Here is a 27253-nt window from a genome sequence, read left to right on the forward strand (position 1 = left end):
AACTAATTATAGGTGTCAAAATACAGAAATCTTTTAATTTAGAAGAACTTTTAAGTTAAAGAAATTCTTATTAATTAAAGCAAGTTGTAGTTGCTTAATTAGTAGTAGTAATGTAGCAAGTTGCTTTAATGTAATGTAGAAACAAATGTAGTTGCTTATTTCAAAACTCAGAGCTGTGAGCAATTTATGAGTTATAAAAAATTAGTACCGTCAATTTTACCGCAGAGGAAGCTGTTGAAACCAAACACCATAGATTCAAAATATTGTGCACAGTATGAAAGATGATATTAAGAGATCATGAAAATTCAGTTAATAAGGTGATTTATTTCCCTTGTTTTGCTTTATTCAATTTCTCCAATTAGCTCACACTCTCCCTATATATATATTTATATATCTAGTTCAAATTTTTAATCGTTAATAAAATACTTTTTATTCATCCACGCAAGTGCAAATACATTTTTTTGAACTTGCAGTGGCTGACACTTGATATTAATACAGTTTATTAAATATTAATTCATTAATTAAATAGGGATGAGCGGAAAAATAAATGGAATTTTCTGATTAGTTAAGCGTTACTCATTGTTTTAAATTTCACTATAACCGATTCAGTTTTACACATATCTTAAAAATAATATCAGTGATAATTTCTAATAAACAGCTCTATTTGAACAAAAAAATAGTTTATTGTGCACATTTAAATATTTAATTATTTCATATTCGCTGAGTCAGATAAATTAAAAAAAGAACATTATACACTGGTTATCATAAATTAAGGAAAAATCACAAAAATAGCGATAACTCTTTCAAAAGTAAGCCAAACCGTGCAAAATTTGCATATGTAGTCCACTAAGAGTAGCTGAGTAAAATTGCAATATGCAAATTAGTGGCGCTGCACTCGGCTTACGTCATCTGCCTGGAGCATAAAAGTCCAAGTTTGAGAGAAAGCACACAAATTTTACTGTGATTGCGACATTGAAAATCTGAGATAGCCAATTCGTAATAATGACCTCTAGGCATCATTTGCCTGAAGAACTACGATGGAGAGCCATCGGGAGACTAGAGGCAGGGCAGAGTCAATCAGAAGTGGCCAGATGGCTAAATGTGAGTCCATCTGTGGTTCATAGACTTTGGAGGCAATTTCAAACCACAGATTCGGCATCTAGGAGGTTCAGTCAAGGACGGCCAACTGTTACGACCAGTGCCGATGACCGATATTTGACATTAAGTGCACGCAGGAATAGAACCGCTACTCCAACACATCTTAGATCCTCTCTTGCTGCAGCCACCGGAAGGTTGGTGTCAACGTCAACTGTGCGCAGAAGGCTCCACGAAGGTGGTCTGTATGCGAGACGACCAGCCATTTGCGTGCCGCTCACATCACGCCATAGGAGAGACCGTTTGCAGTGGGCCCGACAACATGTCCACTGGACGTCAGATCAATGGAGGCCTGTTCTCTTTACGGATGAGTCCAGGTTTAGTCTAGAAAGTGACAGTAGACGTTATTTGATATGGAGAGAACCTGGGACCCGTTATCATCCATCAAACATCCGTGAAAGAGATGCATACGGAAGAGGCAGTGTCTGTGTTTGGGGAGGCATATCCTTAGGAGGGCGCACATACCTCCATGTCTTTCCAAGGGGAACCGTGAATGCTCAGGCTTATCGAGACAACATCCTTGATGCTTATGTGCGCCCATATGCCGGGGCAATTGGTGATTGCTTCCTGTTACAGGACGATAATGCAAGACCACACAGAGCTCGCATTGTTGATGATTATCTTCAACAGGAAACAATTACTCGCATGGAGTGGCCAGCTCGATCCCCGGACTTGAATCCTATCGAGCACGTTTGGGATGCTCTAGGGAGGCGTGTATCTGCCATCAATCCGCCCCCTCAGACCCTTGCCACGCTTGCAACTGCTTTACAAGAGCAATGGCTCTCACTTCCTATTGAACTGATAGACCGCATAATTGAAAGCATCACACATCGCTGTTTGTGCTGTATTGCTTCTAGAGGCAATCATATTCCATATTAAAGGTACTTTTTCTATTGCAAACCGATACTTCCAATTTGTTTATTTTATACATGTGCTAATTTCTATACTACTATTAATGTCTGATAATTTCTTTTTATGTTGTTTAATACCTTACTATGTGTTGTATATTGTGGGTAAGTTTCATAAAATTCCATGTGTAATTTCTTGAGTTATCGCGATTTTTGTGAATTTTCCTTAATTTATGATAACCAGTGTATGATATCATGTGTGGTCTACATCACCTCTTATAGTTGTCTGATACCACACGCCTTCCAATTCCTACTATTAGTTCACATTCTCCATATATATATATGGGTCATTCTCACAAAAACAGTCATTTTCATGTCCCCAGTATATTTTATGTTTGTTTTACAGCTTACGAAAAAAAAAATTCAGGGAAAGTGTCCTTCAGAATGCAAGCTAACAAAAGAATAAAAATAAAATTATCAATTTTTATTTATTTTAGGTAATTAAAATATACCAATATGTCATTCCCTCACTTGTCCCCACTGCTGATTTGAAAAAAGAAAAAAATTGTTTCTGAAATAAAACATTTTTTTTTACAAATTCGTGTTTTTTATTTCAGAATACTGAAATATAGAATTCAGAAAATCAATTTTAAATTTAATTTCTGATAAAAATATTAACACAGCACTATTTTAAACTTTGTCCCCAGTGTTTCGCGTCATTCCCTCACAACAATGTTCTTATCACCTGCAATCCTCTTAGAATAAAAATATTTTAATAAAAACTTCAGAAGTTAACAACTGGCATCATAGAACAAAATTGCAGTAAGTTTCCATCTTCAACTTAAAGAAGCTTTGCTGTGCAATAAATTTGAATGAATCAAACCAGGTAAAATTTTTTACATTTGTCATTCCCTCATGTCATTTTTTAGAGTAAAATAAAATACAACTTCATCGAGAAAGTGGATAATTATATGTTGCTTTCTTGTATGAATATAATTGTATGTGATTGACTTCAGAAATTAATTAGGTCTAACTGTTATTTTTAAATTTTATTGAATTCGTCATTCCCTCACTAGTGTATAAAGTGAGGGAATGACGCTGAAGTGAGGGAATGATTCAAGATTATAAATTTTTTTTTTGTTCAATCGTGAAAGCCAATTTTATTTCCCAAACCTGTAAAAACTATTAAATATATAAGACTAAATTATAATATATATTAGATATACTTAGTATGTTATCATTTTCAAACTTTAGGTAGATGTAACTTAGATAAAAGCATGTATTAAAATAAAATATCATTCCCTCACTATTAGTGTCATTCCCTCACTTTTTAAATAGTGAAAATAATTAATTTACTTATTAATTAATTTGAAAAATAAATTAAAAAATTTATAAATTAATTTATTAAATTAATAAATTTATTTATTAAATTAATTAATTTATTTATTAAATTAATTAATTATTATAAATTAATTAATTATAAATTAATTATTTAAAAAATTAATTAAATATTAAGTATAATTTATAGGATATATACTTTCTTTATAATGCCATTACATATTTCTATTAATATAGAAAGTTTCAGAGCTTTTTATTCACTTTACTTTTTTGGGATTTTATGAACTAAAAAATGACAGTTTTCGTGAGAATGACCCATATATATTTATACATTGTGTTCAAATTTTCCATCTTTAATAAAATACTTTTTATTCATCCACGCAAGTTCAAATACATTTTTTAAATTTGTAATGAAAACACACAGTTCACTTGATGTTAATACAGTTTTTCAAAGATTAATTCATTAATCAAATTTAATTAATTAATTTTAGTTTTATATAGGAGAGAAAATTGCAATTATTTAATAAAAAGGAACTAAAATAAAAATTTTCTTTGTGGACCAGATTAGGAATTGGCCTTAAATTTTTTTATATCACTTGTTTTACATACAGCTCAAAATATAGCCTATATTAATTCAAATTGACGTAATTTTTATATAAAAAAATGAATATGTTGCTATCAATATATAAAAAATTGAATTCATAGCTAAATATTTTCTTTCCTATGGCTCTGTTTTAAAAAAGGTTTTATAACTGTAATTTACATTTAAAAAAAAACAAAGAAAAAAGAAATACTTTTCCATTTTCATCAAAGCCACCAACTTGTTGAAATACTTGTCGATGACAGAACCATGTTGGCATAACAACAGTTGGACCAAAAGCAGTATAAATCTGAAATTTTATAGGCAATAAAATATAATTAAATATTAAAAATCAAAGTTAAAATCAATAGCTGCATGAACCAAACACAACCTAAGTCACAGTAGGTATTATTTAGACAAGAAGAAATTGATACTCAAAGGTTAAAAAAAAGTTTAGTTTTTTGCCAACAGGGTCTTATAAGGTCTTTTTGGGTATGAAATATGTATTACAGTAGGAAATATACAATATTTTTAAGAATTTCGTTATTTGTATCACAATTTTTTCCTGACAATTCCATCTAATGCAGGGTGCGTACTCAAATCTTACAACAAAAAACAATTTTCAAAGATTTTACATGATCATGATGTAATAACTGGTTTCTGACAAAGAACTCTTTTCTTGATCATATTAGCCACCACAGATCGAGAGATTTATCGGTTTGATTTCATAGGGTGGAGAGAGAACTTCTTGCGATATGCAGTAGAGTTGCACATGAGAGTACAAGAATCTCACCAAATCAAGCTCAGTAGATGCACGTGCGGATTCGCAAATATTTCATTAAACATGTAAAATGATTGGCTCTTTCATATGCTACGGACTAATGGTACACCAAAATGCATTACGTTTGAATGAATTGTAAAAGCATTGAACAGAACAGAGTAAAAACCATGCTTTTGCATAATATGTGGTGGAAATTGACATGGTAAAAAAAAATCTGATTTTCGAAAAGGGAAAATTAAATACAAAACACCCAATAAAAAAGCCCTTTAAAGGCTTTTAAAAAACGAAAACTGAACATAAGCACCCTTAAAAACTGCTACGCACCATGTAATATTTTTAATTAAACTTTTACTGCAATAAACAATCATTCGTTGCACTCTAAATTACTTTTGACAAAAATAATAACACGAAGAAAAAAAAAAGTCAGAAGAGAATATTAATGATAGACAAAACTATCACTATCAATATGTAATTTGTAGGAATTTATAAGAAGAAATCTAGGAAGTACTTTACATAAGCTAGTTTCTGTTGTTAGGAATTTAATAGTTTAAAAATAATTATGCTTCTTAAAAAATAAAAATTAAATAAGCACAGTAGCAGAAGAAACAAAACATAAGTTAACCTGCAGATAAAGTTGTTCAGCTTTTAGAATGTTGGCCCATCTCGTATACCTCGGCGTTGAATCTGTAGGGTCTCTATGAAATTGACAACCAACTATCTAGGAGGCAAAACAGAATTTTAACTTCACATAAACACTTTCCGATACAAAATTTTCAAAGATGCTGAGGTTGAAATGTTTAATTCTGAACTTCTTTTTAAGAGCTCAACTAGAATTTCGATTCGATTCAAAATGTCACAGAATCTTACAAAAATATTAGTACCATTACTAGATGAATATTGAAAGAATTTCTTGATATTATTTTTCATCTATAATTAGAGTTACATGTTTTATTTATAAATACATTTTATAATGTAACAAAATAGTTGAAAAATTAATAAAATATTTAAATAGTGTAAAATTGTTAGTGAGAAAGAAGATTTTATAGAGATTGTTCTAGAATTAAGAATGTAATACAAATATAAACATAACTATGAATAAAACTATAGAATTTACTTGCACATCTTTTCAATTAAATTTTCAAATAAGCTAAATTAAATTTGCTTTCTTGAAATTTATGTACTTTTTGAATAGTTCTACCAAAAATAGGCAAAACTAAACAAAAATGTTTAAATGTGATAAATTAAATTTGAATTAAGTAATTCAACACTCATTAGAGTATTATTTTATCAGCAAACTAGTAATAAATATTAAAAAAAAAATTTCCTGAATAATTACTAAATAATTTTCCTGATGATCAATAATTTTGTTTCTTCTTTTAACCTAGAACACCTACTTTTAAGTAGCTTCAGTTAGAGTCGAGCAAATTTTTCCAATAAAATTTATTATAATTCAAATTATAAAAAGACAACAAATTGTTACTTAAACTCAATAGTAAAATTATTTTATCTTTTTATATTATATTGATGAAAAACAATCAAGTAAATGGTTATGATAAAAAAAATCACATACTGTATCAGTTTTCGAAAAACATGCTTCATATTGCTTCATGATTCGAGTAGGGTGCATTACATCATCCTATATGGACCAAAATGAAGAAAAAAAACTTGTTAATGACATTATTTGTTTTTGACATTTAAATTAAAATTAATTGTTGATGTGTTCCTAATTGTTGAAGCTGAATTTCAAATTTTAAAGAGAAAAAAAAAGAGAAGTAAATGCGAAAAAAAAAATATTTTTGTCACTGATTGCTTTAAGCATTCAAATAAAAATAAATTGTCGCTTCTCTATATGCTGAAGAAACTAAACTTAAGTTGACCACTAATGTACAGGTATCACTGTACTATCAATTTTGTGATAACTCAAATTCAATAGGACAGACAGAAAACTTCAAGGCAAAGTTTTATAAGTTGGTATTTACCACATGATACTATAAGTCTTAAAAGTTGAAAACTAAAGCAAGGCACCACAAACTTTCACAGGTATCACTGTACAATCAATTTTGTGATATATCAAGTCTGATGGGACTAACTGAAAACTTTAATCAATAGGAAATTCGGTTAAAACTTTTCACAGCGGGTTCATAGATCTATATCATTCAAGAGCATCTACTACACATCAATCTTTCTATTATACTAGGGGGCCTAGCCCCCAGTTTGCTGCTGCTCACCAAACCCGATGAATGCTTCATAATAATTGTTGTTTCTTGGTAGAAAACAGCTTTTCTACTAAAGTTAAAATCATTCACTTAACATATATGTATACTAAAAAGAATTTTATTTGCTTACCCTTGTGCCACCACATCCACTCGTAAAAGATTCGAAATAAATACTATGGAATTTTATAAAATGAAAACGCTTTATATTACGATATTTACAATAATTTTCGATGCCTAATTACAAATTCGAATAACAGCATTATTCGAATGTAGTATGTAGAAATTATTGAGTTATTCAAATAATAACTGAACATAACATTTCAAAGTTAAACTAATGGTTTATTGAGTATACTACAAAAGAAATAAAAAATGGAACGAAGATCGTAATATATATAAAAATAATAAGGAGCACGGGCTTCATACGTGAAAGTTAAATTAGCAGTGCTGATCTGTTGCCAGATTTCCTATTGATGTAAATGCCAATCTTTTTTCTTATTAACACATACATTAATATTATAAATATTTAGATCTATGGGTGAACAGAAGTAATTTTTTTAAGTAATCATTTTTTAAAATAACATTTATATTGTTATAACATTACATAATTTAAACAAACTTGATGAATTCACAACCGTAATTTTATATTTTCGCTTACCTAATGGGCAGATATATTAAATATTATTTTTGCACGCATCTCATTGTGCATGAAGCTGATCGCTAAGTTCCAAATCACCTAACAGATCTCTTTAACTGTAATTTATAACAGTACATTAATGTTATTTGCACAAAAAAAAATAATAATTGTAAAATGGTTAATAAGATTAGGCTATTTTTCTAAGCAACTTTATCTTTAAATGTAGTGCAGAGTCACATAATAATAATAAAACAGTTCTCTTAGTTTTAAACTCTTGAATTAAAAGCGTAATAATTGCTGTACAGGAAAATAACTTTAAATTAGGAATACAAAAATATTTAGAGAAAAACTATACCTTCATGACTTTTATTAATTTTATGCTGATGAAAACCAAAACAATATAGAATGAGGAAAAAACAAGGTTTGTTACATGTTAATATGAAACAATGAGAAAAAACTGAATCCTACAATATTATTTTCCGACCAATAAAAATGCAGGGTAAACAATGGAAAACTGCGACACCATCAATAGATTTTAATATATACAGTAGAAAGATTATTTCAGGAACTCCTTATCTTTTTGCTTTATCTACATCTTTCTTCTTAATGTTAGAAGTTCTGATTATCATAATTAACCAAATCATAATTAAGATTAATTTCATCTCCCAAGATAAAAATTTATCTCTTTTGTAAAACAGGTTAAGGGATTATTTCTTTACAAGTCGTATAAGTAAACTGTCAGGGTGTCCACTTTCCAAACAAAATAAATTTCCCTGGGATTTCCACAGTAAACTTCCCGTAAAACAATTTTCAGTATTTTGTAATATATAAGTTAAACAATTTAAATTGTAATTTAAAAATTTACGTTCACATAAATTCATTAAGAATTTACAATAAATGCAGAAAATTGTTCGGTTCTTCAATCTGAGTTTATTCATTAATTCACAAATAATTTTCAAGATATTCAAAAAAGAAATAATTAAGAACTTCAACTCAATAACTTAAGATTTCTAAATTTTTTTTTTATGAACCATAAACAATTTTATCATGCTTTGGCACCAGAAAAAAAATAATAAAGTTTTCAGCCCACTCTATTATTTTCAATGATAATTTATTAAGTTTAAATTCATTTTCAAAGGTAATTATAGTTTATTGCTAATTATAGTTTAGCAACAGGGGGAAAAAATTCAACTTACAGCATCTAAAAAGCATAGGTAGGTCCCAGAGCTTTGAATCACAGCTTGATTTTTTGCAAAGCCAACTGTAAAAAGAAATTATGAAGTTTCATATTTTGAGCAAAATACAGCAAAAAAACTGATTCAAGAAATATTTAACGAAAAAGAGCAAAATTTTTAAGTATTTAACTTTAATTTTGAATAATAATGTTCTATAAAAATTTATATTATTAAAAATTTATGATAAAGTTTTCTCACCACACATTTGTTGACAAAATATATTGAAATATGAAGTTTTTGGGAAAAGCCTCTGAGATTCATAATAGTTTTTTACCTTTTTTCCCCTCATGTATCCAGAGTCTTTCCTCAGCCATAGTTCTGGCTTCGGTGGCGGTGCAGGGAAACTTAACTAAACTCTAATGGTCATGTCCAGGGCCGGATTAACCTATAGGCACACTAGGCACGTGCCTAGGGCCTACGAAATTCAGGGGCCTACGAAAAACTTGGGAGAAAAAAATTTGTTGACAAAATTAATTTAGCTTTAAAAACAACAAGTGTATTTTGCACAAAATTATGAAGATACAAATAAAAATATAATATTTTTCGGTAATAAATTATTTCGCAGAATCTTATGATCTAATATATTACTTTTTTGCGATTTTTGGATCCAACGAAATCTTGTATTATGCTGTCGAATTCCAAACTACGCAAAATGTCGTATTCAATAGACATAAGTGCGAGCGATGCCAAACGATCTTGATTCATTGTTGAACGCAAATAATTTTTTATCAATTTTAAACTGGAGAAAGATTTTTCTCCTTCTGCATTTGATCCAAGAATTGACAAATATATTCTTAAAGCAATGTGAGCGTTAGGAAAAGTATTCACAAGTTTATCTTTAATTTGAGCCTTCAACATTTCTTGTGCAGATTTATTTTCATATAAATTTGAAAATAGTAAAAATTCATCTACAAAGTTTTTCTCTAAATCGGATGAGTAAAGTTTCACCAAATTTTGCGCTTTTAGTTTAATCACAGATTCTGACAAATTTTTGTGTAATTTCCTTGTAATTCGGGTTCCATAAAACATCGATTAACGACACTTTTTGGTCGATCCAGAAAACTGGGAAATTCAGACATCCGGGATAGCGATGGTCCCGAGCATCCCAGATAATTGGTTCTCTACTGTATAAATATTTCTTGTAATTAATCTCACTATCAATTTCACTGTTTTCTTTGCTGGTGTGTTGTTGTATTGTTAACGTGAAGTGTTTACATAGTTATCGATCGAACTAATCATAATGGTATTATCGATATCAACTGCAATATTGGCAGTATGTTGGTATTGCAGATAAAGTTCAATAAACAAATTCGTAAATAAAAATCCATATTAATAAAAATGTAAAAAAAAAAAAATATGCAAGAAAATTTTAGCATATATTTTGAAAAGAGGGGAGGAGTGGAGGGCCCAAAAACGGCTATGCCTAGGGCCTATGAAAGGTATAATCCGGCTCTGGTCATGTCGATACACATTTGCCCCATTTAATTTTAAAGCAACACACGTGTAGTATATGACACTGGTTTTCAAAGAATCCTTTTTAGGAGATTGATGTTACACCCAAAACGTGATTACGTTTGTCAAAGTTCAAGTACCCCATCACTTGCTTCAAAATGTTTTTCCAGTTCCATGAATTCATCTGAAAGACTGACTTATTATGAGAAAGTTATTATGAAAATTATTGAAATGCAACATTTCTGATTTAAAGATCACTTATATTCATTTATTGTTAATTTAATAATTATTTTATGGATTTTTAACTGTTTAATCACTTATAATGTGTTATTTGTAGGAGATGCTTTAACTCCTCAATTGTTCATGCAGTAAAATTTTACATGGCCTATCTAATGAAAAGATTTTTCCTTTTCATTGAATTTTGCTGGATTTAGTGTACATCCGAGGATAGCGTAAAATTTTGGTATGCTTTTTTTTTTTTGAAGTCTATTATTGTAGAAAATGATACAACATAGGCAGTAATTTAAAACAAATTGTTGTTATTTAAGATTTAGATATAGAATTTTTTTTTTTAATTCCTATTATTGTAGAAAAAGATACAACATAGACAGTAATTTAAAACAAATTATTGTTACTAGGATTTAGATCTTGGAGAAAAGAAAAATTTTCGCTTCAATTTCTAAAAATTTTACATTTCCTTTCCTTTAAAAAAAAGACAGAGCTAAGAGAAAATATGTTATACTTATCCACCTTTTATCTGTGCCATTGCATAAATTTTTCCTGCTTTTGCACATTAGTTAGTCAGAGTTATCACACCCAGAATAAATTACTATTTTCAAATCTTATTAAAATACAATATCACAGGGCATTTTAAAAATTGCATAAAGAATTTGCAAACCTGAATTTATTTAAAAGACATGCTAAGAAATAATAATAAAATGCCTTGTTCGACAGTAATATATGTTACATATTCTAATACCTCAGACAGTACGATAGATAAATAAAAATATAAAAAATATTTGAATAACAGTATCACTGAATTCATGCAAAGAGTTTTTTCAAGAATTAATATCCAACTACTCTGATAATACCTCCTTTTGGGTTTTCTTCATGTGATGATAATATGAACTGAAAACCTTGCTTTTGAAACTTGGAAGACCATGCATTCAAAATATCCCCAGATTTATCCTAAAAATGAAAAATTACCTCTTAATGAAAAAATACATTTGCATAAGAATAGAAAATAATGTATCATTCTTAAGAAACTAAGTTATGAAGATAAAAATAATATTAACACTTTGACTTACATGGAAATTTTACATTTTGATTAGCATTGAAATAGGAATAAAGCTGAATGTAAATGAAGCAAAAATATAACCTAAGAAAAGACAAGAATCATTTATTGTGGAAGATTCTTAAATATATATATAGTGTAGTTTGCCTGTTTTTTAAGCGTTATTTGTGCTTCGTTTACACTCTTCAGCTATATTCACCTACGGCACTGAGTAGGTGGTGGGAATTTTTTTGTTGAAGTTAAATACAATGAGTTTATTGCAAGTGTGGTAGCTGCAATTTTTTTTTTTTTTTTTTTTTTAATTTAGTGGTTGCTGGGTGAGGTTTTGATGGTCTCTATTAAAAGTTTTCTTCAACATAAAATCTATGAAAAAATTTCAATGCCTCCCAAAAGTGGTCCTAAATGGAGGTGGTCGCTACATAAACGTGGTCTTTCTTTGAGGTTTAGCTGTATATATTCTCCCCCCCCCCTTAGAGATTTGGAATTCGAGCCCACAAAATAATAAGGGATAGCTGCAATCTAAAAAATAGGGACTCAATAGTTAAGTTCAAAAGTTTGGACCCTTTATTTTTAATTTTACTTTTTGTGTATTTTATTATACCTTGAAAATTTTTTAAGTGAATCAAAACATTTTTATACACAATTATAAAATCTATTTATCCAAAGATAACTTATAACATTAAGCATTATTTTTTATCATTTTATTTAATAACAGTCAAGAAAATTTTGAATGGTTAGGTAAATTTTTTCTTACACCATTTCAAAGCCAATAATTTTACAAGGCCAAATACAAAAAATGAACAAAATTAATAGCTCCCGAGAAATAGAATTTTTAATATACAACTCATTTAAAGTTTAAAAACTCAAAAACTATTTGACAGATTTTGTTTAAATAGTTGAACAAATTAGAAACTATTTTATACCTAATGCAAATACATATATTTAAAATAATAATAATAAATTAATAATTGAAAAAAATTGAGGTTGTTGATAAAGCCTCAAAATATAGATATTTAAACTTATTTATTTCAAAATGATGCATCAATGAGCTAATTAAACTCACTCACTAATTAGCTGATTAATTAATTAGGTACTTCAAGAATTATTCATAGTAACTGTTGTCATAGAAACACATTGTTAAAAAAAACATCTAATGATAATAGCTAAAGTCCATACCCTTTCTTCGCAGAATAACATACATTTATGACTATTACCAATTTTTTTTTCAAAATATTCTTCCAAACTCCTTAAATATTTTTATGTTATAAATCATATTTATGATTACTTTTCTATTACAATTTTATTTAAAAATATTTTCAAGAAAGTATCTTTGTCAAAATTAAGACGATAAAATTGTATGTTATGTAAAAATCTTGCCCAACCTTATACAATAAAGAATGGTGCACTTTATACTTTACTAGAAATGTACAAAACAAAATAAACAATGCACAAAATAAATGAAGAACATGGTTTCATAAATACATTTAAAAAAATTATGCAAAAAGAATAAACTAATACAGAATGCTTACACAGCTTCCATCATTAAAAACAGATATTTCAACATTTTTCAAAAAGTCTTGAATCAAAATAGAGTTAAAACAATCTTCAAGCCACTGATCTGCATTGTATACAGGTATGATAATAGACTGAAAGAAAATAAGTATGTTTTTAATTACATCAGTTAAAATATTGTACAGAATGCCCCAAAAATGTTAAAAATTTAAATCTTTCAACATTTTGACTTTTTTAACCATTTATATATAAAATAAGTATAGTTCAAAGATTCATCCAAAAAAAAAGGTTTCCACAGGGATATCCATGGCAAGTTTTAGCAAATTCTGAGGAGCAAACAACGAGAAATTAAAAATAATAATTCTCAAAACAGGAACAACTCGAAGGGTAAACTCGTAGCTACCCACTGGCAGACCTCAACATATTTTAATAAAGCATTTTGCAGGTTATAAAATGCCTTTGACGATTATAAGTAGTATAAGTTTGGAGCTATAAGTAGTTTAAATATATAGTAAAAAAAATTAAGACATCGTAAAAATAATTTTAAGAAGAAACTTAAAAATCTATTGCAATTGAATTTGATGTAAGTAGAGAAAGAACTGCAAACATTCAAGTGACAGATTTTTTTCCATTTTTTGTCTTCTAGAAATTGACATTTTATAACATAAGAAGAAAGTTATTATATAGGTAACCCCTTTAAGTGCATTTCAGGTAGGGAGAGTAATTACAAAACAATAGTTTTTGCCAAAAGGATGAAAAACTATTTAATATCCAGGGGTCTGTCCAGGTCAAATTTACTACCGTTTAGCGGTACCTTCACAAATTCAACTTTAGGAAAAACGGTAGTTACACAAATTCAATTTTTGGAAAAACGGTAGCTTCACAAAATACTTTTTCTTAAAATTTCATTTTTGTATCCCTTAAGAAACGATAAATCCATATTTTTGTGTTGATTTTTTAATATAATTTTTAATTTTTCACAAATTATGTTTAAATTTTTACAAAATAGGTACCTCTCAGAAAAACCTAGACAGACCCCTGATATCTTTAATAAAACTATCCATAATTTATAAAAGTATGTTTATTACATTTTGTACAAATCAAAAATTTTTGACTTGAAATTTTTTTAGTGTTATACATGTAATTTTTTAAAAGAAAATTAGGGGGACCGTAATTACACTCAATTAATCACACTAATTTTTTTTAAGCTGAAATTAAGCTAATTGACCTTGGAACATACATTTTATTCAATTAGAGCCACCTATAGTATTTTGTTGACCCCGTGGCGACACATAAAAGATAGAATATAGGCACCACACAAAATTTATTAGTCACCAATGGTGATCATATTTTATAAGCCCTACATACACATATATTTTACCTGCTGTGTATATTTCTACATTGATACCTTTTCGGACAAATTGCTAGTGTCAAAGCATCAAAAGTTTTTGTACAACTAGTAAATGTTCAAAATAAAAAATGTTTGCCTGTGATGGCTACAAGTGGGTCCATTTCTATGATCCTTTTTCTTTAACATGTTACTGCCTGGCAGTTGCCAAGCTTTTGCACTGATACTAATGCAAAAACCTTCCCCATCTGGTCTTAAAATTCCTAATTTTCTTAAATTTTTTGAACCTAGTAACCTAATTTTTTTAAACCTACTACAAACCTTGAAATTTTTTGTTTTAAATCCAGATAAACTTTAGCTTTTCCTTACCAGAAATTAATTATATTTTTTCCTATATGTAGATTTACAAAATACAGTCAATTCGCTATAACTTGAAGTACGATAACTCGAATATTACTATAACTCGATTTTTTTATGAGGTCCCGACCCTTTCATCTTCAATTTATTGTTAATTATTCTCGATTACTCGAATTTTACTCCCTTTAACTCGATTTTTTTTGGATCTTATAAAGAAAGAAAAAAAACCTAGGAGCTGATATCTTGCCCCTTCCTTTGCAACACACACACAATGTCTTTCGCACTCTTCATGGAGAAGCTAAGGCTGTCCCTCTTGAAGTATGTGAACAGTGGTTAAATGAAACGTTACCAAATTTACTTAAAGGATACAGTTAAAATGATGTTTTGAATGTTGATGAAATGGGTTTACTTTTTAAATGTCTTCCAAATAAGACTATGATGTTTATAGATGAAAACTGCTCGGGGGGGGGGGGGTAAAATGAGCAAGGAACGTTTGACTGTCCTAGTTGGAGGAAATGCGTCTGGGACAGAGAAATTGCCCTTACTTGTTATCGGAAAATACCAAAATCCCCGATGTTTCAAGAATGTAAAAACGTATCCTTTGGATTACAAGTCTAACAAAAAGTTCTGGATGACATTAGTTTTATTTGAAGACTACGTAAGAAAATTGGATCGGAAATTCTTCGCAAAAAAAAGAAAAGTGATACTCTTTATCGATAAATGCACAGCACATAGTGATCTACCTAATTTGAAAGCAGTAAACTTGCAGTTTCTCCAGCCAAACACAACAGCAAAGTTGCAGCCGATGGACCAGGGTATCATAAAGTGCTTCAAACAGTCTTATCGTAAATGACTGGTCAGAAAAATGATCTTAAATATTGTAAGCAATTAGAAGATTTGTAATTAATAAGCATTAATTAAATAATCCGACAGTATTTCGAAAGTCCAAAACCGAAGCTAACGGTAAGTCGAACTTCCGATATGTCGAAGTTTTTCGTCAGTCCTATCAGAATCGAGTTATCGCGAATTCACTGTATGTAGGTTTACAATCCATTTGGTGCTGAAGATCACAATGTGGAAATATCCCTAATTTTTCAACTTCACCTCCCCCCCCCCAAAAAAAAAACAATTTATTACACCAGGTTTTTTGGAGAAGCATACAGTGGTCAACTAAATAAAAGTAAATCCAAGTACAGCAAACAACTATACAGTGAGTTCCAGTTAATAGTTCCTCCAACATCTAAAGAATTCGTTCTTTATACAGTAGATTATTTATCTTTCCATGCATTTCATGGGTACAGTACATGCAGTAAAAAAATTGCCAAGTTTTGACCGCCTTCTGGGCAGTGGCCTGCTAGAAACTAAAAAAAAGAAAAGGAAAAATAAAAAAAAAAACATCACAGGGACTATATTGAAGAAAACTTGCAAGCAATATCAGGTGAATCTCTATACATTTTTTTAAATAAATAAATAAATTGTAATTTCTAAATTCCTTAAGCTCATTGCGATTGTAAGAACCGATATAGATATATCCCTACTCAATGGAAGAACTTGGAAACAAATGAGCATATTAAGAGTATTTATATCGTAATTAGTAAGAATTCGATAAAATGGCAAATAAATATGAAGGTATGGCTTCAACTATTAAGTTTGCTCAAAAGAGCAGAGAAGCCAGAAGTTTCGGACATGACAATGACTAGACAGTTTTTGATAGAACAAGTAATTGTGACCCAGAAGACAAGGGTTCAAACAGTTTAAAATTGATAATTAACATTAAGTATTATTACAATTTGGAAAGGACCTGCAATAGAATAGAAGCTGTCAAGTGCATCAAAAATAAGAAAAGAATTTCGGACATGACAATGACTAGACAGTTTTTGATAGAACAAGTAATTGTGACCCAGAAGACAAGGGTTCAAACAGTTTAAAATTGATAATTAACATTAAGTATTATTACAATTTGGAAAGGACCTGCAATAGAATAGAAGCTGTCAAGTGCATCAAAAATAAGAAAACTGTATCAATATTTTCTGAAAAGTAATAAAAATTGAATCGAGTAAAAATAATTAACTGAACTGTTGGCAAGTAAATAAATAAAAAAAAAAAACTTAAAAACCTCCAGTCAAATTTTTGACTACAATTTTATTCAGCTTACCCAATATGCAAAACAAGTTTAATAATTTTCAATAATATTCAGAAAATAATAATCACCACTTCAATGTTTTTCTGCGTCATAGCGAAGGAAGAAATTTTGATAAGTCAGAATTTTCCACTAAGTAACAACTTTTATGAAATATGTATTTTAATCAACCCCCTTTAAATACACTGCACAAAAATCAGCAGCATGCCTTTTCATTTAATTAGCGATAATAAGAAACCAAATGCTTAGATATAACTTGCTACAATTTCTAAAATATTAAAATGCTTCCCATCTAAACGAGAGATTGTATACTATTCTTTATTTATTATTATAGTGTTTCAGAGTCTAAACATTATCACTTTAAAAATTTTAATCGAAACAACTCTCTTTTCCTGATAAAACATCATGTTGAAATGAAAGTTTATTATTTATTTAACTCTCTTATTTCATGGCAATACATGATAACTAACTGATAAAAACGCTTTGCTTTTACTGTGCGACATTTGTTTGTTAAAAGGTATGCAAATGTTTTCATTAATTAAAACCGAACTTTTAATTTCTCTTATTTTTGGATAAAATATAAATTTTATTAATCATAATAACACAAATAAGTTTCATAAATATTTAAAAAAATAAAAATCACAGTGGGGAGGAAACGTAGTAAATAGAATGTCAACAGAAGCGATAAATCCAAGAAACAAACAAACAAACCACATCACAGGACAAGTGGTGCGGAGGAATAGCAAGAGAGCGACACAAGAAGAGAATTGTGGGATTGTGCCTGCGTGTTACACTTGTATGTGGTGCTTCTAAATTAAATGTATTTTACATACTGTTAACGAACGATCAACCAAGCTAATACCGAATTTTTGTAAGTTTTAATACATATCAGGTAATATTTAATTCTTTTAAGGAATATGTCTTAAAATTGATGAATATTCATTCCCTAATTGTGGTTGATATAAATACTAGCTTTTGCGGCCATTGTGGATCGCTTAGGTTAGATCGATTGCTTGCATATTCACCGTGCTGTAAAATCTGTGCTAGATAATTTTTTTTAAAAACCTTCTGTTAATAGTATTCGTTTTTGACATTTTGTAAAGTAATCAATGTGATTATAATTTTTACTTAATGTGTGGATTATTATGTATTTGGCAGTATAAAGTAATTAAGTAATGCCAAGTTACCTATAGAAATTATATTTACCAACTTCGTTACTTTTAGCAGATTTTACAATAAAATAAAAAAAAATTTCGAATATTCATCAGTTTTCAGCACACTCTTAAACATATTAAATAACCACCTTCACAGTTTTATTTGATATAATTTTGCGGTGTAGATTCGGCTTAATAATATTGGTGTGGTGCCATATTTGGCGACAAAATTTGAGCGATAAGCTTACGCCAAAGTTAGTTGCCTTTGGCTACTCTTCTAATAAGTTGTACAATAACCAATAATTTTGAAAATTGGTTTATTTTAATGTCATCTGAATATTTAAATATTTTTTTTTTAAGTCAGAAAATTGGACTGATATATTAATGTTTTTTCATAGAAATATTAATTTTGTTCAAAATCATATAATAATAAAAAAATAGGTTTAATTTAATGTCATCTGAATATTTAAATTTTTTTTTTAAGTAAGAAAATTGAACTGTTAAATTAATGTTTTTTCCTGGAAATATTAGTTTTCTCAAAATCATATAATAATAATAAAAAAACTAAGCTGTAAAACTAAAGTAAGCTGAAAAAAGTCATTTTTATTGTTAATGAAGAATTTCCAACTAAATTTAAACATAAGTTAAAAATAATGTGCACAATTTCAGAACTGAATTTTATAAAACATTTAATTCTATCAAAATTTAATAATTATTTCAAGTCAAAGCTACAAATGCCATAATGATGTTTAATAATAACAATCTTTATGATTTGCACGTATGAAAGATATTTATTCTTTTTCAAGTATTGCAAGTTCTTATTTAGGATTATAAAGTGAAATAATTAGAAAATTTTTCACTAATCTTTCCAAAGTTATAAAACACAAATTTAATTTAATTAAATTTAATTTAATAAATTATTACTATTTCAATATATTTTGATTTCTATTATAACACATATGCTCACTTATTCACAAATTGTGTAAAATCAAATTAATTTTTTTGTTAAATAAACTTTTAAAGCTAAAATTTTAATTCAGAAAGGAATTTTGTTCATAGGGAATATTAGGCTCTGAGAATTTTCTGCACTCTTGTATATATGTATAATGCATATTTCCAATATTAGTGAACTAATGTTAATGTATAATTAGTTCACTTATTTGTGAACTCATTATAATTTATAAATAATATAAATGTTTGTTTTAACGAGTTAAAAATTTATTTTAATCAATCAATTCAAGGGTTTAATTAAATTACTATTAATAGCTAGTTATTAAAACAAATTTTATGTAGTTTATCATACAAAAAGGATACTTTTTTATTGTATTATATATATTGTATTATATTTGATTATATATTAGTTTTACTAATTTTTATAAAAATGAATAATTTATTGAATAATGCAGGGATGAAAGATGAAAAAAGTTTCAAGAGAATGAAATTTAAGCTTTCTTGACCTTTTAGTATAGATATGTAAATCAATTTTAACAGAAAAACCTCGAAGCTTCTCTGAGGCTTTAACGTTATCCATTCACTTATTTAATTTTTGGAGTAAAAGTCATCTCCTAATGAGAAGAAACGAAAAATCGCTAAATAATAACAAAAGTTATTCACGACTCCACCTTCTTGAAATGTAACTGCTTCGACCTAAATGTAGCAACTAATTAGGGACGAAGGGAGTAATATCAGGCAATTAGTCAAATTTTCATTTTATGATGTAGCTAAGTTGATTGTTAATCAATCTTAAAGCCAAAATGTAAATGTGACTTTAATTTACAACTGAATCGTCGCTAATGAAAAGGGATTTAATTTTGGAATTCACATGTTCTAATAACATAGTATTAAAGCTATTGGCTGTGAAACCACTTAAAAATGGCTGAAAGAGCCATCAATAATTGATTGCCCGATTTATTAAGATGTGTTAAAATATGTTATTCTTCTGCTTAAAACTTAAGAAACATCTTCATTACCTTTTTTGAAGACATGATGCGTAAATGAATTATTTAGCACAACAGAAATGTTCTCAAAGCATCACTCAACCTTTTTTCAGTTACGCTTTTTGGTGTCATCAGTATACTTAATTGCAGAGTGCATCGGGTAAAAGCCAATACATAATCACTCGCAAACCACTCAAAAAAGTAAAGATTGATCATGTGACGTCAAACATTGGAATGCAAATTCAAGCATTAAGAGACGTCAGCAGGAAACGCAAGGGCAAGTTTTGCCATCTGAAATTGAAAACGCCGCTCTTCACCGGAGTGCAAAATCAAGCGCTCACGAACGGTGTGAGAAAGCAGAAATGTAGTTGCATGATGTCAATGGGAAAAAGGGGTGTCAAATTTTAACTGTTGTTGAACATATGACCCAATTTTTGGGTTCACAACAACTACTGTGCAACTCTGTTACCTTGTAATTCTGAACCCAATCCAGAAGTTAAAAGAACACCTGGATCAAGGTATTGAAAGAAATGTGCCATTATTTTTATGGTACTAACCCGCATTTGCATTACATAGAGAGGAGAATCTTGGTTAACTCGGTACCCACGGTTAGCCTAACATCAAGGGGACTCTAACCCATGATCCATCTACCATTGAGGTTATTTTACGACAGCGCTGTGGTCGATGTGAGCCAGGTGAGGAATTCGTATCGACCAGCCATCGCTGGGATTCGAGCCTGGTTTACTTCATTGGAAGGCAAACTTTTTATCCCCTGAGCCACCTTGTCTCAGGGTGTCAAATTGAAATAAGGTAGCAAATGATAGTCATTTTTTTTGGTGGCAACTTAATTTTTTTAGTCATCACGTGGCGACTGCTCATCTTGTCCTTTTATTAGAGAGCAAAATTCAGTAGCAGTTTCTAAAATATATGAAATAAGTATGGTAAAAAATTAAATTATGTTATATGAAATTATTGACTAATAAATGTTGAAATTATAGGCTCTCGTTTCGTTCATGACCATTAAAACATTTATATCCTGAATATAATGCTTTTCGGTCTTAAAAATCAGTGATCTTTCTCTGCTCTTAGGCTCATACATGCTAACAGAAACATTTGCAATTTATATATTCGGAAAAAATATATAATCTTGATGCAATTTAATCTGCTATCAATTATCTTAAACGTTTTAGTCACATAAAACAAAATATAAGTCTGTAATATTTGATTGAAAATATCAGGCATTGAATATATATATTTTTGAAAATTTACTTCAATGTAACCTATTGAAGTTGAATGATTAAAGATTATCTCATTGCCTGTTGTTGCTTGTCGTCTCGTTGTCTAACAGCCGGCCGAATTTTCGGATTTACGATTACCAGTGTTAACTCCATTTACGTTACATGGAGTGTAAAACCGCGAAAACCTCCCTCGGTTAGCCTGATGGCAAGGGGACTCTGGCCCATGATTTGCTGCCACTGAGGATATCTTATGTCAGCACCGTGGTCAGTGCAAGCCGGGTGCAGAATTGAAATCTGCCTGTCATCGCTGGGATTCAAACCTGGTTCTCCTTATTGGTAGGCGAGTGCTCTATCCCCTGAGCCTCCACGACTTCTCTTACATTACTTACCACATAAGGGTGCTACTAGAACAACCCTATATTTCATCAGTTGAGTTTATTATATACAAGACAAAATTAATGGTTGCCATTTCACCACCTCTTTTTTTAAAATCAAAAATGTATCCCATGTTAATTTTATTATTTTTTAATAAACTATTATACTTAATATTCTGAAAATTATTTTATTTCACGCTTGTTTCTTAAAATATTTTGTTATAGAAATGTTTTCAGAAATATATCGTAAGAAGTACTTCACTTTATTGATATAATTTTTTTTATCATTTAACATAAGTGGCTATTGTTAAGAATGCTACAAATTTCCTGCAACAAAATTTTCTAATTTTGCCCTATGCTGTTACAGCTTATATATTTTTCATCTATGGAGTGTAACATCTTGTACACAAAACATCATACACTATATCCCTTGAAATTTTCCTAAAGAGATTTTAAATCCTTTTTTTTAATCAGTTTCTTATGACCTTCTATTTTGATAATGTTCTTAGATTTGATGAATGTTTTATCAGTGCATTGTGAACAATGATAATAGATTTTATCTTGTGATTTCTTCCACATGAAGTGCTCCATATTCTGTCTGGAGCCATTTACAAAAACTGATGTTATGTAGCAAATTCTCTGAACTTGCCATTTCCGACGCAATGCTCTCTTTTTAAAGTAAAGCGTTTTCACTTTCAAGTGATGTAAGTAACTTAACAGTTTTTTGTCTAAGGGGATATCAAACCTTTTATTTTTACTTACAGTTAGTCACAAAACAGGGGTTGCAAGAAAAAGTTTTTTTTGAAAATTTTATGTATTAAAAAATTATTTTAATACATTACATTTTCACTTTAAATGTAAAACTTAATCTCGCAAATATATAGTTGTAATTCCAAAAAAGAAAAAAAAATTGCTGGCATGTTATCTGTTATTTTTGTAGATTTTGGAAAAAATACAGTTAAGCGTGCAAAATAAAAAACGGACCTTCCTTAGTAACTTTTGATCTAATGATCGGATCTTCACGTTCTAAGACTCAATCTTACTGGTTCCAGGGGGTGACCTCAGATATGTTAATTAATTAGTGTAGACGATATTTTAAGTTACGAAATCAGACACAAAAACGTTCTTTCTCTGAATAAACATACCTTTTTTTCCCCGACGGGAGCGGATTTCTGACCCGCACTCATCGGAATATAGGGGTAGGCGCAATCTAGGAAATATGGTTCCAATAGTTTGGTCAGCTCTCCTGACCAAACTATTAACGGTCTAAAGTTTGGACCCCTTAATGTTAATTTTACTTAGTGCGTATTTCATCATATCTCAAAAACTATTCAGGCGAATCGAAAATTTTGGGCACATTTAAAAATTTGTTTATCTAAAGATAACTCCGTGTAAAATATACCTTTTACTAAATATTTGTTATAATTTTTTTTAAATAATAATAGAAAAAAATTTTGAATTGCATAGTATACAATTTTTTACATCACTTTAAAAAAAGCAATTTTAAATGGCAATATACAAAATTTGCACAAAATCGTCTAATAGTTCCTGAGAAATTGGATTTCATAAATACGACTTTTTCAAAATTCGGTTTCTCAGAAACTATTCAACCGATTTCGCTCAAATTTTGTATTTTGCCATTAAAATTTTCATTCTTTAGCATGATGAAAAATGTTGTATACCTTACAATTCACAAATGTTTAGACAATTGTTAAATAAAAATAATGAATATTTACTAAAAGTTATATTTTGCATGGAATTATGTTTGATTAAATGAATTTTATAATGGTGCACAAAAATGTTTCAATTCGCTTAAAAAGATTTCGAGATATGGTGAAATATGCTTAACATTACAATTAACATTAAGATGTCCAAGCTTTTGACCTTTTTCCTGACCAAATTTTTAGGACAATCTTTACCAGATTGCGTTTTCCCCTTATGTTTCGGGGGTCAGAAATCCAAATACGTCGGGACAAATAAGGTATGTTTATTCAGAGAAAATGCGTTTCTGTGTCTGATTTCGTAACTTAAAATATCACAATTATATCCTCAGAGAAGAGGGCTTTCTAATATTGTATTAATATAGCCAAAGCAAAATATGTCCATGCAATAGTGTGAGGATCACTAAAAAAACCGAATGAAAAGAAAACAAATCAGGCAGTATGTATATTTTATCTATGTATTACCGTGCGTTCAAATGATTTTTTTTAAAAAATTAAACTTATTTAATTTGAGATATTAATTTTTTATTTGCTCCTTCTAATTCCTCATCAGTAACTAAGTGTTCGTTTCAGGCACGCAACTGAATAAATACTGAAATTACATCATAGTTTTCATGTTTATTACTACTTATAAAATTCACAAATTTTTATTAGTTATTTATTTCTTCATTGTCAGCTCCCCGTTTAATAATAGTATTCTTGTTATTTCCTTATTTTTTTTACTTTTTATTATTTCTTTTTGAAGTTCGTTGAATGCTATTGCCTGAATTTTAAAAACTGTAACTTTTGTGCAAAAAAGCTTTTGATAGGTTTAGAGAATTGTTTTCTTAGAAATAATATATTTTTTTCTTCTTTCTAATTTTAATATTTAAAATATAACTTAATTGACTCAAGCAGTATGTATGTTTAGTGTGAATTCCTAGAATTAATTCTAACAAAATGAAATATTTATAATTAGGACATGTGTTAACTCACCTTTTTTTAAAGCAAAATAATTTTTAAAATATCGTGATTTATCAACATATTTCATCATTTTTAAACTTATAGTGATTTTTTTTTTATGCCTAAATAAAAATTGTAGAAATCTAAAATAAAAAATAGTGGACTTAAATATGGTAATTTTAAGTGTGGACATAAAGCTAGTGTTGTAGTGAGTGAAGATGAAAATTTTAGTTTTCTCGATGTTTTAATTTATGAATGGTATTGAATAAAAGCAAGGAATTTTCATAAGGTTATGTTTTTAAATTAAGGTTTAATGTAAAAAGGGCAACCATTTTCAAATTTTTTTTTTTTTTAACAGATTAGCATCTAATACTTCACGTTTATTCCTTGAAAAATTTACTTTTTGAAATTATTCAACTCTTAAAAGGTCGGAAGTTTGATTTAAGTAACCTTTTAGACATTTCTCTGGTAAATAAATATATTTGAGTCTTATTTCAGGACTAACCTCTCTGTGCGAAAACGCACTTTAAAAGTATTTAAATTTATTATTTCATGGAATGGCGAAAAATAATTAAGTGCAAAATATTTTTATAAGTTAACTTTCTTCTGAGTTTCATAAAAGTAAAATCGCATTTTCTGCCTTATTATTTAAAGCTCTTCTGGGAGGGGGGTTAAAAATGTTTGCCATAATATGGTTTCTTATTTTCCCATTTAGTTTGAGTTATTTTTTAAAGTGTTATTAGTTGTGCACATTGTTTAAATAACATGGCGTCTCTCCGTTGATAATAGTGTTGACAGGTTACGAGATGCGCCCTGATCAAAAAAGTGTCGATATCGAACCCCCGCCTTCTCGTATTGTCAATTAGGGAGAAGGGGGAGGGAGGAGCATATTGAACGAACTCTGGGAAAGTCGATTCGCTTTAGAATACATCCTCCCCAGCCATAGCGAACGAGTAAAGAAGGTCGGTTCGGTCGTCTTCCTCTCGCTGGTTACCTCTGTATCACGTGACGTTTAACGTCAATGCGCACTGCCTACCAGAGCACCTACCCGATCAACAACAGTTTTGAGCAACACTTCTCCTATCTTTACTTTTTTTTTCTTCTCAATTCTGTGTCGCCATTTGGCTCTTTTATCGCCCAAAATTGGAATTTTGTTGATACTTTTGAAGGGAAAAAATAAATATTTTAATTTTTTTATTAATTCCCCGTGAATACAAAAAATATTCAATTTAGTTTGTTCAATTATGCCGTCGTTTACATTACATTCATTATTGAAAAAATTTTACCTTCCGCGAAATATTTGAGGAGGCTCTAAAAACATGCACTGAATTGGTACAGATAAATGAATAATTGATTTTTTAAAAAGATAATTGAATGCAAATGATAATTGAACTTTTTGCGTGCTCGCGAATAAGGTGGTCATTATTTATTTTGGTTAAATTTGTTTTATTCATAAAGAAAAACTAAAAGTTTTAAAATTTAATAAGTATATACTCAAGATTAAAATGTGATGGAGTCCACTGGGCAGGTCTGAAACTTTATAAGCGTCAAGGCGTGTAAATCATTTTATTAAATCCTGTTTTTAGAAAGATTAAAATATCCATGACTGCTAAAATAGTTTTTCTAGTTATAACACATAGAGGTATTTATATCGAGAAAATAGTGATGAATTGTTTATAATTTCGGATAGTAAAGGTTTATTTTACTCCTCGAGAGGAACTGCTGTAAGTGAAATGGTTTTTTACGGCTAGTTTTTTTTTCCGTCCTACTTTTAGCCCTGTGACAAGCTGATAATACTGATAAAATTATTTTTTAATTTTCCTTATTTACCCTTAACTGTCAGAAAATTCTAAATCTACCCTTGTTCTTGACCCCCCCCCCCCTCTAGCGCCAAAGGCATTCTACTGTCCTTTCGTTAAAAAAATTTTTAATTTGCGTTTTCTCTTACAAAATTTTTTATTGATTTTATACAATCTCATTAGAGAACTAAATTTATATCCTCTTTTGGCCTCCTTGTTCAGGAAGCTAATCATAATACCTTTTATATGTAGGATGTTTGACGAACTGAGGATTCTATGGAAATTTGTTCCAAATATCGATATTCACAAGATTTATTTTAGGAGAAGTTAGGGTTCTTCACAAAATAGTTTATTTTAAAAATGGTCCCTTAACAATATTTTTCATTTTAAAAATGGAGCCTACTTAAATATATATATTTATTTGAAAGTAAATTATTTGTTCTCTAAAGTAAAGCTAATTTTTCTGGGGAAAATATCATTTGTTTTTAAATTAAGATGCTTACAAGTTTATGTCAAAATCTTATACGATCTTTCTATTATTTTTCAATGATTCAAATTATTATTACTAGTAGTATTTTAAAATCTTTTTATATTTTAGGTCTTCTCTGTAGATTTATATATATATACTAATCATTTGCTAAATTTTATTTCAATACATTTAGTAGTTATAGAATTTGCACTGAGAAAACAGGAAATGAAAATTCAAAAAAAAAAAAAAAAAAAAAAAAGAAGAAGAAAAAAAGAAAAGAAAACTTACAATTTTGGTTTTCTAGTATTTAAATGTGTTTATTTATATAGATTCTGAAACACATTCATAACAATTATAAAATTTGTTTTTGAAAATTTAGGCAATACACGGTGTGCTTAATAGATTAACTGTAACTGTGCTTAGCATTAAAATTTTTAAAGTTAAAATTATTTTTAAAAAAAAATTACATCATTGAAGTTAACTCTTAACATTGTAGCAAAATTACTAGCATTTGAAACGAAGTGCAAAATGGAACCGTTAAGAAATGTTCGGACTTAGCAGGCAACGATGTCGAACGGCGGTGCTGTTTATGAGGCGTGTCATTTTTGTTGTTCTTCTGTCGTTGCACTTTGCTTTTTACCAACTCCATCAGAGCATGAATGGTAAACACTTTGAATTTTAGGGCTCCCAACTAAGCTCACTTGTGACGTCATAGTTAATTTCAATCGG

At 29.2% G+C, this 27253-nt stretch overlaps 2 protein-coding genes across 18 annotated transcripts in view; one reads left to right on the forward strand and one right to left on the reverse strand.

The window, feature by feature from the left end:
* The window catches only part of LOC107455569 (queuosine-tRNA galactosyltransferase), a 29275-nt gene extending 12167 nt beyond the window's left edge, over positions 1-17108 (reverse strand). For both annotated transcript variants that reach the window (XM_087163149.1, XM_021146287.4), the window contains exons 1-7: positions 16962-17108; positions 13063-13179; positions 11331-11427; positions 8749-8813; positions 6273-6338; positions 5325-5420; positions 4136-4231 (exon numbers count right to left, since the gene is read on the reverse strand). In XM_087163149.1, coding sequence (XP_087019275.1) covers positions 4136-4231; positions 5325-5420; positions 6273-6338; positions 8749-8813; positions 11331-11427; positions 13063-13179; positions 16962-16985 — 561 coding nt within the window. In that variant the 5' untranslated portion in view covers positions 16986-17108. The remainder of the gene's footprint in view (positions 1-4135; positions 4232-5324; positions 5421-6272; positions 6339-8748; positions 8814-11330; positions 11428-13062; positions 13180-16961) is intronic.
* A 418-nt stretch (positions 17109-17526) lies between these two features.
* LOC107455568 (protein Gawky) overlaps positions 17527-27253 on the forward strand; it is a 57566-nt gene continuing 47839 nt past the window's right edge. For 4 of the 16 annotated variants that reach the window (XM_087163124.1, XM_087163128.1, XM_087163138.1 and 1 more), the window contains exon 1: positions 17590-17761. The gene's annotated coding sequence lies outside the window, so the exon portion shown is untranslated. Of the gene's footprint in view, positions 17783-22275; positions 22298-27253 lie in introns of those variants that run through there. The other 12 variants (XM_087163131.1, XM_087163135.1, XM_087163144.1 and 9 more) reach the window with 7 other exon arrangements.

This window comes from Parasteatoda tepidariorum, chromosome 5, assembly GCF_982258835.1.
Source record: "Parasteatoda tepidariorum strain Cologne lab strain chromosome 5, Ptep-v5.0, whole genome shotgun sequence".
In the NCBI taxonomy this organism is placed as follows: domain Eukaryota; kingdom Metazoa; phylum Arthropoda; class Arachnida; order Araneae; family Theridiidae; genus Parasteatoda; species Parasteatoda tepidariorum.